General features: G+C 47.0%; 2 protein-coding genes across 17 annotated transcripts; both read right to left on the reverse strand.

Annotated features, from left to right (window-relative positions):
• Window positions 1-60: 60 nt before the first annotated feature.
• On the reverse strand, window positions 61-11,777 carry LOC1272065 (DDB1- and CUL4-associated factor 10). Of its 11 annotated transcripts, none has more exons than XM_061648426.1 (10): window positions 10,396-11,777; window positions 9,641-9,679; window positions 9,398-9,480; window positions 8,674-9,109; window positions 3,563-3,676; window positions 3,099-3,468; window positions 2,855-3,010; window positions 1,418-1,477; window positions 794-1,047; window positions 61-715 (listed from the first exon to the last, which is right to left on the reverse strand). In XM_061648426.1, the coding sequence occupies exons 4-10, from the start codon at window positions 8,859-8,861 to the stop codon at window positions 223-225; spliced, it is 1,635 nt and encodes a 544-aa protein (XP_061504410.1). In that variant the 5' UTR covers window positions 8,862-9,109; window positions 9,398-9,480; window positions 9,641-9,679; window positions 10,396-11,777; the 3' UTR covers window positions 61-222. The 11 variants fall into 11 exon arrangements, with proteins under 11 accessions (XP_061504410.1, XP_061504390.1, XP_061504378.1 ...); XM_061648406.1 differs by having other exon boundaries at window positions 10,163-11,777; XM_061648394.1 differs by having other exon boundaries at window positions 10,150-11,777.
• A 110-nt stretch (window positions 11,778-11,887) lies between these two features.
• LOC1272064 (26S proteasome non-ATPase regulatory subunit 9) lies at window positions 11,888-14,362 on the reverse strand. 6 transcript variants are annotated; one of them, XM_061648469.1, is made up of 4 exons: window positions 14,017-14,291; window positions 13,607-13,933; window positions 13,280-13,503; window positions 11,888-13,208 (listed from the first exon to the last, which is right to left on the reverse strand). In XM_061648469.1, the coding sequence occupies exons 1-3, from the start codon at window positions 14,113-14,115 to the stop codon at window positions 13,294-13,296; spliced, it is 636 nt and encodes a 211-aa protein (XP_061504453.1). In that variant the 5' UTR covers window positions 14,116-14,291; the 3' UTR covers window positions 11,888-13,208; window positions 13,280-13,293. The 6 variants fall into 6 exon arrangements, with proteins under 6 accessions (XP_061504453.1, XP_061504422.1, XP_061504432.1 ...); XM_061648438.1 differs by having other exon boundaries at window positions 13,589-13,933; window positions 14,017-14,288; XM_061648448.1 differs by having other exon boundaries at window positions 11,888-13,221; window positions 13,589-13,933; window positions 14,017-14,288.
• Between the last annotated feature and the right edge of the window lie 948 nt (window positions 14,363-15,310).

The following is a 15,310-nucleotide window of genomic DNA, read 5'->3' on the forward strand; positions in this document are numbered from 1 at the left end:
TGCTGCATTTAGCGGAGCTTCAAGCCTATGCGCACGAACACAGAACTCCCTTCGTTGGTGTTTGTTTTTTGTACATTGGTTGTTTTTTTCCACGATTTATTTTTCATTTTCCCAAACCCTCGCTCCTACCTTCCCCCCTTCCCTTCTCCCACTGTGTTCTTCTCGTATACTTCAGTTCAGTACCGGCGCTCCCCAAGCGCTTAACGGTCAAAGGCACAGCCCCTAGCTTAACACTGGCAGATTCCAGACCACGTTCCCGAGCAGACACCCGGTCACGAGCAGCGGAAACCGGGGACTGAACTGGCTGCTGATGACCACGTGCGGATAGCACGGCTTGTACCTGAGCTCCCGCAGCGGTGCCGGTTCGCTGCCGCTCGCCAGGCACTGGCGCGCGTACCGCATCTCGTTGCACTGCTCGTTGAACGCCAGCAACCGCACGCCGTAGTCATCGTGCGGCGAACAGATGACCCGCCCGTCCGGCGAGAAGCACGCCTCCCGCATGTAGCCCTCCACCTTGTTCGACTCCTGGATGTAGTAGAGCAGCCGGGTGCCGGTCCCGTCCGTACTGTGCCCGGCGGTCCGCTTGCTCGCTACCGGTTCCGACCACGCGGACCCGGCCCGACCTCCCTTGGCGGGCGGCGACAGTCTTATGGTGGGTTGCAACGGGACTTCAGCAAGTCTGGGGCACGGAGCACCGGAGTGACTGGGAAAGGCACTAGGGTTTGGAGAAAAGAAAGACACTCTCTGTTAGCATTTGCTGCAGGTGTAAGCGCAAACACGGTATCATACTGACTTGTTGATCACATTCCGCTCGGTAGCTCCGTTGCACCATGTCGCTTCCGTTAGTACCGTTTCGCTTGGTTCTCGCTTAGGATCTCGCCCGAAACCCTCCATCGATCGGGTGCAGTTGCTTCGCTCCTGTTGGGGCACATCTTCCTGCTCGGGCTCTTGGCTATCCTCCGTGTTCAGTTCATCCGGTTCCTGCTTCTCCGTGTCCGATTCATCCTCATTCTCGCTCCAGCTTTGTATATCGTGCACTACAGACCACTGCAAAGAGATAGGAGCATCGAAGCATTGTGCATAGCTTTGTTAGAATGTGTCCGCTGTATCGTCCATTTGCCGAAAAGCAAACAAAAACTAAAACGTCCCCTACAAATGTGTGGCCACCGTAGCGTGGGAATGGGCCGAAATTATTGACAGGCTGCGTTTCCATGCACGATTGCGTTCCATTCACTTTGCCACTGTGTTGTGGTTTGCGAATGTTTTGCTTTGTTATGGCAACAGTAACATTCCAAACCCAATCGTATTATGCTGGAGAGGGTTTATTATTTTATCAGGTTTGAATTTTGTTTTTTTTTTTTGGGTTTCGGCATTTATTCGCTTTATGCGATTGTGGTCCTGAGACGTTCCAACTTACCTCTGTCTTCTCGTCGTATGAAATATTTCTACTAAGAGCACACCAACCTTGAGGATGTAGCTAAAAGTGGGCATATCAGAAAAACGAATCATTAAAAACAAATAAAAAATAATGCAATTTGCTATGCAGTGTGGTCTAACTGATGCATCCAAGCACATAACATGCAGGAGATTGTAGCCTAGTAGTTGCGTCGTCGACATCACTTTGTGCTGGCGAGTGTGAAACTTTGAGCATTTGTTGCAGTATTTATAAGTCGTTGACGGGGAAATATACCAATAAGGATGTAATAATGCTTGTGCGTATGTGTATATAAGAAAAAAAACACTAAAAGGTGCAGTCAGCATTACATTCTGGCATCCACAACGGGGAGAGACAAGGTTTCTATTTCTTCTATTCTACATTTATATTGACCCGTCTTTCTATATTACGAGTGAAGGTATTCATCACATTTCAATGTTTTTTTTTAAATACTCATGCAGACAAATCAAGCGTAACTGATAAAAGAAGCAGCATTGACCGTATGGGATGAAGTAATCAGGAGTAACTATTACGCACTTGCTACCGTGAATTGTTTTGCTGTGTGAAGACCCGTTGCAGTCCCGTTGGGACTGAGTCCCCCATATACAGGACTGACGTATCTGCAATAGGTAAATCAATTAGGTCCTTGCTTAGATCTACTGTTGCTATTGCGACAACTAAGAAGTAGAAGAGAACTATACTAGATAGTTTTAGCTACACAATCTGTTGATATTCACCCTCTTAAGACCTCCTGAAATCAATCAGAGAGAAATCCTGAAAAATCTAGCCAAACCATTTAGATAATTATTTGGAAACGGTTTCCGTAGCAACACTAATGACTAAAAGCTATCACTGATCAATTTCAGCACCATGCTGACCAACTTTGCCAAGTTACGTAGCGATTTTGAAACGAAATCTGGGAATTTTCTGGACTTCAATGAATCGCATATACTATGCGCCTTTCTTTTTCATCTATTATAATCTATTCTATTATAATATCCAAAACGATGCATGACGTCAGTTTTTTTCATAAGGAACTATCAAGGCAGTCGCAAAGTCAGAGGAAATAAGAGGTTGAGTTGAAAATAAGAGGAGGCCGGAAAATATCATCACAATTAAAAAGTGTGGTTTTATAATGAGCCCAGATTCTTGGCTTCCAAAAGTAAGTTATGATGCAATTGTAGTAACTACAACGATTAGTTTGATAATAATTTTCTCCCGAAAAGGCAACAGTTCTCCGAATTATTAGCAATCATACGTAATACGGTGCATAAACCTTGTTTGTTGCGCAACGCACTGCGGTCATTAAGTAACGATTCCGCTCGAAACTCCCGATGTTGCTGGTGCTGAAGTTGTTTTCTCGTTTTCTCTGCACTGTACAACAACCCGAAAGAAACCCCATCTCCCCATGGTACATACCGTCAAGCCGCTAATCATTTCCGCATCGTCGCCGGGTGGAAAGTCGCTCACAAACTCGATACGATTTCTCTTTCTTCTGTGGGAGACCGCGGGAGTCTTGCGTGCGCCCAGCGGGACCCGTTGCTTGCGCATCAGGTTCAGTCGTTGTATGTTTGGCTGGGGAATTTGGGGGGAAACAAAGGGCCGAAATAAGTGGGTGGGTTGTGGGGCGATTGGTTTTTAGCAACATTTTTGTTACACTTACGCGAAAGTCGACGAGATCACCGGCCAGGCTGGCCAGGTCGAGGTCGTGCACCAGCATCAGGTAGCCGGTGCCGGTGCAGAGCACTAGCCGCGACTCGTCCGGCGCGAGCCGGCACCGCATCAGCCCGGGCATGTACAGCAGCCGCTGGTAAGTGCAGCCCTGCTCGGTGCTGTTGTTCAGCTCCCAGGCGTACACCAGCCCGTCCAGCCCGGAGGAGAGCAGCACGCCGGCACCCTTCGCGTACTCGATGTTCTTCACCCAGCCGCTGTGGCCGTGCAGCGTGCGCAGCTTGGTCGAGAGGTTGCGCGCGTCCCACAGCGCAACCGTGGTGTCGTCCGAGCAGGACGCAAAGGTACGGCTGTCGACGAATCTGCAACATAGGCAGATTGGTGAAAGATTGGTGATTGCACTGTTGGAGGTTGGGGGTTTCGAAACCCAAAGACCGCCGAACAATTCGAACTTACTTGATGCAGTTGACGCTGCCATCGTGGGCATTGCTGACGGCGCTCACCTGCTTTTCCGCGAGCGGATCGAACAGCACGATCGATTTATATTCACAGGCAGCGGCCAGCAGCGTCCTACGCGAATGAAGCGAATGATAGAGTGAACGGGAGAGAGAGAGAAAGAGCGAGAGAAAATGGTTAATTGGAAAGAGCAAAAAAAAAAACACCGAGAAAATATAATAAAAATAGCATAAATGCAATAAAAGTCCAAGCAACAGATCTACGCGCGCAGCATACAGATATTGCGCAAATCGACGCCACACCACACTTTGTGCGCCAATAAATCAGCCACTTTCGTGACGGATAGGGGGGGGGGGGGGGGGTGAGACGAGTTAAAGGTGGGTGCGGAAAACTCGGAAGTGCAGCGCCGGAGTGCAGTCCGCAGCAGCTGCAAGCGCCGCTCGTCTGGAGGTCCGCGCGCAGCCGCCGGCGCCGCGTGTGGGTTATGGTCACGGTCAAAGTGATGCATGAAGAAGCACACCTTGAAGCTGGGGGTCTCTGCCGGCCATGCCACACAAAGCGGTTTGCCGACGCAGCGGCAGCGGCCGATTCTTCACGCGTGATGGCTTCAGACGGCCGATAGACGGACGGCGCGCGCATTGCAATGCCAGAGATCGGCTCCTGCACTATCATTTACATGTTCGTCCCGGGAGACCCTGGCGCGCTCAACAGCATGCACCTGATCGATTGCCGTGCTGTGATAGTAGACGGAAGAAGGTTAGATCGTTTGAATTTGAATGTTAGATTGGCCGCCAATGCGATATGGCATAACCGTTTAGCCCCAGCAGTTCGGCCGTTTCAAGCAGGCAACGAACTGGACTGGGAAGGTTCCTTTGCCTTTCCATGTGTGTCACGTTATCTTCCTCAACGTACACCACACGCGGGAGGCAGCAATCGACCAAGGTGGATTACTTGACACCTTTTTTTCTCTTGTTTCTTTTATTTATTCTCTGAAATAAAAACCAAACTTGTTTGGCTGTTCCCCCGGCTCCAAGGCCAACGCAATGCTACAACGCGCTCTCTGCCCAGGGTCGGGGGCAGTAATAAATCCCAGGAAATTCACCAACCCGGCCTAAGGTCGCACCAGATGGGAGCCAGACGACAGTCGAAATCAACTTTTTCAGGCGGACAGAACAACGCTGACAGCGCACCGGTTTTAGTAGTTCCGGAGCAGCGAGCCTCGCAAAGGTGGAAGGCACCTAAAGGAAGGCTCAAAAGTAGAGATGGGACTTTTTTGCAAACACTGTAGGTTGTTTTGTTCGTTTAAGAGTTCGTGCCGAAGCTTGATTCCTAACATTGGTAATACATCTTTGGCTTTACCTGTTTGCAGATACATTACCCCGAGCATACTTGGTTAGGTACTCTCGCGAATTATTCACATCTGTTAGCTGCCGCAGACAAAACTCACTAGTCACAAGTAACTGATCAACAATGTTATAAAATGTTTAAACCCAACATGTGTTTTAAAGTCCTCGTGACGAAGAGTTAAAAACATCCCGTCTGGTCTCTGTCTGTCCGTAGCAGAACCAGGTAGGATTTGTTGGATTGCAGAGCCTTTCAGCGTGTGGGGCTTCAATCCATCGCTTTGTAGCAGTTAGAAAGTACGGTTCAGCACACAAAGAAGGCTCAGCAGATACGGGGCTTGAACACGTGGCGGCAAAGACATCCTTTTAAAGTCGTACAGCTTGACGCGTACCACCACAGTGAGCGTCGTCCAGTTAACCAGTTACTTTTGCATGGATTTGCTTCGTTATTGGCCCATCTCTAGGCAGGCATGAAATAAATGTGTTTATTATTATTATTTTTTGTTTTGTTTAATATCTCAAAAGCGCGTGTTCGGGAAGTGTTTTGTGGTGTTTGGTTTACAACCTTTCATTTTCAGTTTTATTAGATTGGCAAGATCACATTTGCGCTTTTTTTTTCGTCTTCCACCAAGAGCAGGCTGAGTTCCTGCCTACAAACCGGTTACGAAATGGGGGGAAACATTGGGGTTTTGGATTTCAAATTAACCGCTTTAACCTCATTTAGAGTTAAAAAAATGTTCTTTTTTGGTGTCGACCACCAGCGGTTTGATTCGTTGGGAGAACATTTTTATTTCACTTCCGTTAGCTTTGGATGCTTAACATCTCCGACCTCCTTTCACCAAGAACACGCGTTGGGAACACATTGGTTGACCGTTGTTAGGCAACGGCTCATTGAGGCAACCGTACAACCAGTTCGATTCCTAGATTTGTAGCTTATTCGGTAAGTGGAACCTGGCTGACACTATTACATCCCCTCGCCATTGTTCATTTTACATGTTATTGTGAAATCATTTCGACAATACGTTGTATTGGACCAAGTCTGCTGCACTCACTGGAGGACCTAGCTTGCTTGTTCGTAACAAAACAGATCTGAGCACTTTGAACCCTATAAAAAAGATATTCAGAGCATTTGGACTGCAGGATCCGTGGTTGTAGCGGTTAACCCGAACAGATGAAGGTCGACTGACTGACTGGAATTTGTCTGTCGGCTAGGAATAACGCTCTCGGAGAAACAAAGATACAATAAACATGCGAGGAACTACTTTCACAAATTTGTTTTGTTTTTGGTTTTCTTCTTTTAAACGCGAAACGATTTTACTTCTGGTGGCACGACACATTTTGCTCGCATAAACCATGGCTTGTTGGCTAACAACTATACTTTAAAAGCACTTTAAGCTGTTTTATGTTGGTAAAATAAGCTCCAACAGCTTTATCCAAAGCAATAGTAAAGCAAAACAAGTTCGAATGTTTGCCGGGTCAGCAGGTGCGCCACCGGACAAGATTATCTCGCTCGGGCGGTGGTTTATGGGCCCGCATTTAAGCGGCTTCTGGAATGGTTCCTTCTCGCACAGGTAGGTCAAAAACGCTTCCGCCAGCAAAGTAAGGCACGCGGCAGAGAGCAAGCGACGAACCCTCCACCAGCGCGGTTACGACTCCGGAACTAGAGGGCGACACATCTTCTGATTTGGTTCCGTTTCGGCAAGTCGATTACCGTCGATTGGAGGTAAATCGTAGGCAATCAGCAGGCTGATTTACAGCACTAGTTGGTAACTGTGCGCTTTATTGCTGGCCGCCGCAGTGAGCAGGAAGAGAACGAAAACAACAAAAAAAAAAAACGGAACCGAAACACTCCCTCGTAAAAGAACGTGCGACACACACAGACACACACACACACATTAACAAATGATCTCCCCCAAACCCCCGTACTCCACGCCACCCGTGCTAATGTGTTTCCCTTTCCCGTTCCTAATAGTTTCAATTCTGCGATTTTTTGCTTTTTTTTTGTTGTTGTTTCAAATGTTTGGTTAGTTTTGCCGTTTTATTTGCTTGAGCGCGCCTATGCGGATACGGCAGACCGAGCGAGATTATTGTCTCTCGGCAGCTAATAATTCGCCACAATTCGCCAACCACCAACCCACCCCACCCGTGTCGCACGATCGCGCTCACCGCGATATCACAACCGGCAGTGGTGGTGGTAGCAGTGGAGAAAACGCGGAAGCCGGATATTATGGTTGGATCTGCCACCGGAACGGAACAACGGTCGACTAACCTCGGCTTCCTAGCTCCCCACCCACAAAACCCACCCGCAAAAAGAACGGCCGTAAACGGCGCTTCCTCGAACCCTTCTTCCACCCACGGCAAACACGACGACAAACGCTTAAAGAGATTATGGCAAACGCAGGCTAAGCGCGAATGACAACTACGAGAGCAGCAGAGCACTACCTGATCCGGGGCCGACGTCACCGTCACCGTAGCATAAACGGCTACACTAATGCAGCCAATCAATCAGCACCCAGCGCCAGCTAGGAAGTGGTGTGTACCCTTCCCTCCGGTGCGAAGAAAATCGGACCCAAAACAACTGAATATTTCACACCACATTCCCGCCGAGGCCCTTCCGTACGTACAGCAAACAAAAAAAAAACGCAGCACCCCCAGAGGTGTGTCGGCTTAAGCACTGGAGCTTCGAGAAACTTTGGAGGACGTCAGTTGGGAGAGTTCAATACGCTTTTTTCGATGCTCTATTTTTTTGTTTTGCTTTTGCTTTTGAATCATTGTCCATTAGAGTCGTTTGTTTGTACCAGGAGTTAGAATTTAGAAGTATCTTATGACGACCAAAACCAGAAGTAATTCTTTGGAGGACACACACTGGAAGAGTTCAATACGCTTTTTCTACGGTCTGTTTTTTTGCATTGCGTTTGAAGGGTTACTGTACCATTACAAGCACTTGAGGACATTAGTCTGTATGAGGCGTTAGAACTTAGGAGTATGTATATTGCGATCGACCAGATCAAACCAGAAGTAATTGAAGGACACATGTTGGAGGAGTTAAATAAGCTTTTTTTGACGTCTTTCTTTTTTTCTTCATCTGAACGAAGCTTTGGAAGCTTTGGAGATATTTGGAGACAATTGTTCGCCTAGGCGTTAGAGCATAGAAATAACCTGTGTCCACTAAACCACACCGAAGGTGATTCTTTGGAGGATATAGATTGGGAGAGTTCCAAAAGCTTGTTGGGACGTCCTGTGTTACCTTTGAAGGATTATTGGGATTGAGGATGGGGAGTTGGAGACAATATTTTACATCTAAAATAAACTTCAGGGTCATTGGAGAAGTTTGGAGATAATGGCTTGGTTTGGCGTTAGAGCTTAGACACATCTTATGGTCACCAAAACACATCCGATATGATTCTTCAGAACGTCTTGCTTTTTTTCAATCTATGAAGGATTATTGGGATCCGAGATGGAGATTTGGAGACATCTGTTTGACTCGGAGTTGTAATTTCAAAACAAAATGTTCCTTTGATCACTAGCTCCGAACCAGACATAACCCTTTGGAGGGCAAAAGATGTAAAAACCTGATGTTTTGCTATTGAAGGATTCAATCTTGGAGTATTTTGGAATTTTATGGTGCGTGTATATTGCTGTTGTCTCTTAATGATTGTTGGGACTACATTCAAATCGCTTGATAGCCCTAGACCATAGGACCAATGCGCCCTATGTTGGGAGTTTGTACAGTAGACAGCCCCACCACCACACAGAGCCCTTACTTACCCATCGGGCGAAAACTCCAGATTGCAGATGGCCCCACTGTCCTGCCCGCACCGGTACGGGTGCGACAGCTCGGCCGACAGTGCCCTCGGCTGCAGCGACCGGAAGATGGTGCGGTAGATCATATCGGTGTCGCCGATGCGTGCCGGCAGTCCCCGCTCCCGCCTGCGATACCATTCGTGCAGAGACATCCTTCTTTTTCTAAATCGTCGTCGTAGTCGTCTACCGGGAAAGGAGGAATCGTCGCTCACACGTAAGTGTGGCACCGCATTTGGCGTTTTGCGCGGCACAACGCAAAGTGACTGAGATATCCAAGGATTTCACAAAATACACACAAAACTAGATTGATTGGTGGCAGGGTGTTCGTTTCGTCCTGACGTTAATGATGCAGCCGGTGTGAGGCAAAAGCAAGGGACAATTGGCCGTGAACCAATGTATGCTAATGTGTTGGGAGATGGAGTTGGGTGGAAAAAGAAGGTAATATTGTAAATTAGAGCATCCTCGAAGGTGCGCCTCGCCGTTGTCGTTGATTGATGGCTGGATTGATGGACGTGAACGTGTTGACCCGAGGTTCCCTTTTTTCGGGGTCAAACACATACACACACACACAGACATACACACTGTAAAGAGTAGTTGGTGCTCCGATTTTGGGGCCAGCAAGCCCTTAGCCCCCCCCCCTCTTCTTTCCCCGTACAGCTAACCCCGGATACCTGATCGACCAACTCACCATGAACTTGAAATAACCTGATCGTCGCAAGGTGGTAGGCGTAATTAATCACCAACACATGCTGCTGCTGCTGCTACCTAGATCTGACAACGGAGAGTGTGCACAGCAAGGGAGAGGAGAAACAAATTCATTTGACCCAAATTCCTTCGAAACGTGATCGGCAAGGGCAAATCGCACTATATCACAGCAGAACACACAGTCACACACACATAGGCAAACATACGCACACAGGTTCAAACTTACGCAAAACACACGCACGTCTGGACGTTGGAGATCTCTTGACTAAGATTTGAAATAATAAAAAAACACACAAAAACAAACAAAGCACACATTCAGAAACGGAAAACTACACATACAGAAAGACACGTCCACAGAACCACTTATTAGATCGCACTTAATCCACCGAAGGCTAGAACACCCTTCGCGTCCCCACCATTACACATCTCCACCAAAAAAAAAAGGGGGCACAAACGCAGCAGTTGATGGACCACGCGGCAACTACCAACCCGGCATGCCCAAACGAAACAGTGCGCCCCCGGGGAAGGGGGGGGGGGGGAGGGAGGGGGAGGTGAGGGTTTTACCACCATTCACTTTACAACAAACTTTACATACGTTAAGGGGCGCGCAGAGCCCGCGCGGTTTGCTTCTTAAAACAACCACTACTGGGCAAGGGAGCAAGAGCAAGACAACCGACGCGGCCCGACAATTGCACCCGTGGGCCACCTTTTTTTTTCGGTGGTACGCGGAACTACCTTCGACCTTTACCGGAACTAACATCCACCGCCGTCCAAAAACCGCTGGAGGTACGTCACCGCTGCGCGCGAGCGTCCGGCAGTTTGGCTGGCTGCGGAACGCGCGGCTGCTGCTCACGCAGGAAAGATGGACCGCGCCGCGCACGGTACACCCACAGCAAGCAACAAAAAAAAATGAAAACAGAAACAAACAACAACAACAAAAACCCGCAAAAAGATGACGCAGATCCGAAAACACCGGAACACCTGTTGCGTTGCTTCCCTTGCGCACCGCGCAAAGCTAATCAGTGTCACGCGCGCAGACAAAAGCTCTCAAAAGCGCCCGCAAAGATTGGGGTTCGCGCAAAACACGTCCGGCCAGTAGCGCCGCTCACTAAGCTATGGCCGAGCAGGCAGACGGGCAGCCGCAGCGAGACTGGTACAAGCAGGCAAACACACACACACACACACACACACAGCCATACACGGCAGGGCTTTTGGTCGGAGGCGTTACGCACCGTCGGGTTTCGCCGTTGCGCACAGCACGCCACTGATACGCGCAAAGGGAAGAAGGGCGGCGTGTGGGGCTTTGGATCGAATGGTGGGTAAAACCCGCCGAAGAGTCTCTTGAGAGTCTTGCGGCAAAGCTGTCTTGCAGAGAGAGAGAGAGCGAGAGAAACACGCTAAACCGGTGCGCCGCTTGAACCAACACACCGGTGGCACACTTGCGGTCACTTGCGGGAGGGGGGTGGTTGAAAATGGGTGGGGTTCGTGCGCAGCAGACGATGCCGGAGAGGAGCGAGCACAGCGTGCTGAACGTTTGCGAGCCACTATTTATTTTATGTTTTTTTAAGGGATGGAGTTTGTTCCGTGTACTAGGAATTTACCCTTACATGGGGCGGCATAGTCGCATAGACATCAAGCGGACAGAATGGTTGAGTAGGCATCCGGGACCTAGCCCTATACCCTTAGCAGTGACCGCGTACAGGTTGGGTCGTCCTAATCCCATCAAACGGGCACTATCAGCTCGTCGGAGCCTTACCGAAGTAGGTCAACGCCATTACTGGGGTTTTCAGGGGGTTTCATAGCTGTGGGACACTTTCTTGACTCTTTCCTATGGGAAGTAAACTTCATATGTTGGAAATTAGACTTTTTGGACAGGCTCATTGGAAATTCCTATTACATTTGTCCAACAAGGGTGCCATAGAGTCAAATTCCCATTACATAAAGTTCATTTCCCGTAAGAAGGAGTTAATAAAGTGCCCCACAGCTATGAGAACTCCTGAAAACCCCTTAAGTGTTGGAATTCATGAATCTTCAGTGATCTTAAATGATTGATGAATTTCGAAAGAATCATATATCTCCAAGAATTAATGAATCATTAGAGATGTATGATTTTCAAAATATTGAATTTGCCCAATGCCACCTAAAACATGCCCGATGTGGGTTCAAGCCTCGCATGGACCGTCTTCCCATGCCAAACCAAACCATCCAGTTGCGTGATACTTTCCAATAGGTCTCGAAAGCTCTTTGAAGATGCATGAATCTTTACCGTTGTTTCAGATTCATTGAATCATTTCAAAGATTCATTCCTATTCATGAATCTGAATCAGATTTACCGAACACTAAACGCCATATCTACGCTCTACGCGATCTTTCATGCCACATTCTTCCTAAAAGGTTTTGCAATCAAAATCTTCACAGGATTCAAGCAACAGGAATTTTACCTTTCGGATACTCCACTCAAACTCCTAAGAAGTACAAATTACAACATTTTTTTTTATTCTAAGCTAACTAGATAAAACACATATTGCATTACTAGAAAAAAAAACAGGACTGCCTGGAAATGTTTGCCTCAATTTTACCCAAATGAGCTTTTCTCTTCCACTATCGCTCTGCTTCCATGTGTTCAAGTTGGGGCAATCACGTCGTCAACTTGAATGACTCAATAACATGCCCGTCATGGGATCATGGGTTCAAATCTCAGATGGACCGTCCCGCCGTAGCAAGGACCTGACTATATCCGGCTGTGTGTGGTAATGATTAAAGTCTCGAAAGCCTGTATAGAGCCGGCGTGTCCTCGTAGGACGTTACGCCAAATATAAGGAGGGGGAAAGTTGGCAAAAATCCAAAGTCGACTCCGATCCGACTCCGGAATCGATCGGAGTTGTGTGAGTGCGTTACAGAGAGCACACCACTAGTATGTAGCTTCTCTTATACTGTTTATTCCAAAAAGAGTCTTCAATTTCGTACGGTTTTTTGATTGATTTTGCCATAATGAAATAAAAAAAGGCCAAGCAATTGGATATGATCGTTTTATCGAAATTAAAACATAATGATAAAAGGGCTTCCTGTGTAAGGGATTCCATAGAGCGAGGATGTCGGATATATTTTTCGCTTGTGATCACGCAAACGCAAACGAATTTGGAAAAGAAATTGAACAGTACACAGTATAACGTCTGGTAACCTGTACATTAATTTTAGATTACAGCAAATTTTAATATATTTTTTAAAAGTAAAACAAAAAACGTTACAAACCGACACCACATGAATAGCTACCACATGACTCACCAAGAGCAAAAGTGCCAAAAAGATAAACCAAGGCCGGGCCTAGCTTATTGGGTTATGTAAAAAAAAAGAAACTGGTTCTTTGTAATTAAAACAGATAGATTTGAAACATTTGTAGCAAGAAGTGATTATTAAACTCGCATAGGTAAAAAACAGGAAAGCTCGTGATGTTGGTCACTTGATTTGGTGAAGATGAAAAAAGAAAAATAAACACATAATAGGTTTTTACCGAATTAATGTTAATGCTCTTCACCATTAAATTTTCTGTCATGCAACAATTTTTACGCTAAACCTACTTCATCCATCAATTACGAACCTTCAAATCATCGCTTCTAACGCAGTTTGATCTGCAAACACCAATACGCAGCCAAATGGCTGCTAGAATGAGTTTCTGTCTGCCTTACTTGTGATTAATTTGTGGCATCTACCGGTAGCTGAACATAATTTCCACTTCCTACAGCATTCCTTGTCTCAGTTCTTTGCGCTAATTGTTTAGTTCCCTATCGTATCGACTGAAATCGAAAGCTGTCCGTTGGATCGTGTGTCACAAAGTGTCGAAAAGATTCAACAAAACGGGTCTCACCTAAACACGGGCAACTAGCGTGGTTTCATGAAAATTCCCAACCGGCTGCCGCTAGTCAGGTCCAGCTCGATGGTCGCCACCTGGCCGGATGTCGCTTTGCGTACCACCAGGTGAAGCTTTCTGCCCTGCATATTAGCAATCACGGACTGTACCTGGTTCATCGTCTTGAAGTTACGGGCAGTGACCGTTCCAACCTGCACAATCTGATCCCCGACGGCAATGCCCTAAAAAGAGATACAATTAGAATTTTGAGTATTGTACTAAACACAGTCATACACCACCCACGAAAGAATTCAATTTAATTCCTACAATTAATCCAAAGATTACCATACGATCTGCAAGCTGTCCGGGTACGACCGATTCCACCACCGCGAATGGTTCCGGCGCGCTGCTGGCCGTTCTGTCACCGTCCACCTCCATCGGTTCATTCGGCAGGTTCTGGTGGTGGTGCTGCTGCTGCTGCCCGTTTGCCGGCGCGCTTTGTTCCGCTTCAAACACCTGAGCAATGCCCTTTTCGATCTGCTGCATAATTTTTTTCCTATCATTCTGCAGGCAAATGATTGTGTGGCGCGCTTTGCGCACCGATAACACGTCTACGTTGCTGAGCGGGTAGCCCTCGCCGTCCACCAGTGGCTCGTTCATCCCGATCCGGTTCTGTAAGGATGAATGATCGTGCAGCATCATGTCGACATCGACTTGAAAGGGTGAAAATTCCGATCGGATCGCCCAATACTAACCGCACTCAGGATCAGTCCTTGCTGTTCAATCTGTGCCTCCAGCTCTTGTTTGCGCTCCATGAGCGAGAGCACCGCCTCGCGGGACAATTTGGTGATCATTTTGTGAACACACACACACACAAAATCAGGAGCGGTTGGATGCTTTCCCAGGTATTTTAGACGAGAAGAGCGTTTTTAAGCAGAATTTTCCGGTCTCACGAACGGTCGCGGTGCTTTGTTTTCGTCGTATGAAATAGCACAAAACCGCTCTCCCCGCGTTGACGTTTTGTTGTTGACATCCTCGTCGACGAACTCAAGGTGTATGGATATTAGGAGGTGACCGTATTAATACACGATGCGCAATCTCAGATTGCGCATATATTCGTTTTATCAAAACATAAGTCATTTCGCGTAGCCAACCCTGAGCTATAAACGTCATTTCCATACAATTTCAGATGGCGCCAAGATTGCTCATAAATTTTCAAGATTATATGTCCGAGATATATAAATATTTTTTGACAGATAAATATATCAAACCGATCCGTTTGACAGATAAATATATGCGCAATCTGAGATTGCGCATCGTCTATTGCTACGGTAACAATACTGGGGGCTCCGGTATTAAAATCGGGGAAGGCTGGAGAGGGGTATAGAAAATTGTATGCGATTTGACATAACAATAGTCAATGATGGCGCCCGGAAAACGCGCTAACAATTCACCTCCTTAATAAACACACCTTGGACGAACTCAAGGTGGATTAAAAATATCAGGTGGTCAAGGACCGTAAAAATATCAGGTCAAGTTATAAGCCCGTTTTGACAGCTAGGTGGAAAAAGAATCGACGAAGAAAACTGACAGTTAGTTTTCCGCTTTTGGCGAACGCTTCAAGTTCTCGAAGAAAAATTTCCATTTTAAATTACGAACTGTGTTCTAATAAACTAAAATATTCACCCAAATTGATCTCCACCAAATATTGACCATGCAAAACGTAAACAATCCATCAATACATATACAAGCGGCAAACCATCTGTCAAAATCGGAGCCCAGGGGGGGGATCGCCAAAAGCGCTATAACTACACCTCATTATACATTCCACCTTGCAGGTGGTGGACTCTTGTGCATTTTGACAATTCGTCACTTGACGTAAGGTCCCCAGGATTCAAACTTTGTTTACAATTATAAAATTTGTTCATATACAGGATTTCACACTTTATCTCAAGACCGCGGGACCCCTTCCCGAATCTGTCTTAGCCAAAGCCAAGACTGCGGTATGATGCTTGAAAACGTTGATGATACCTGAATTCATCGGATTCA

Source organism: Anopheles gambiae, chromosome X (genome assembly GCF_943734735.2).
Source record: "Anopheles gambiae chromosome X, idAnoGambNW_F1_1, whole genome shotgun sequence".
NCBI lineage: Eukaryota > Metazoa > Arthropoda > Insecta > Diptera > Culicidae > Anopheles > Anopheles gambiae.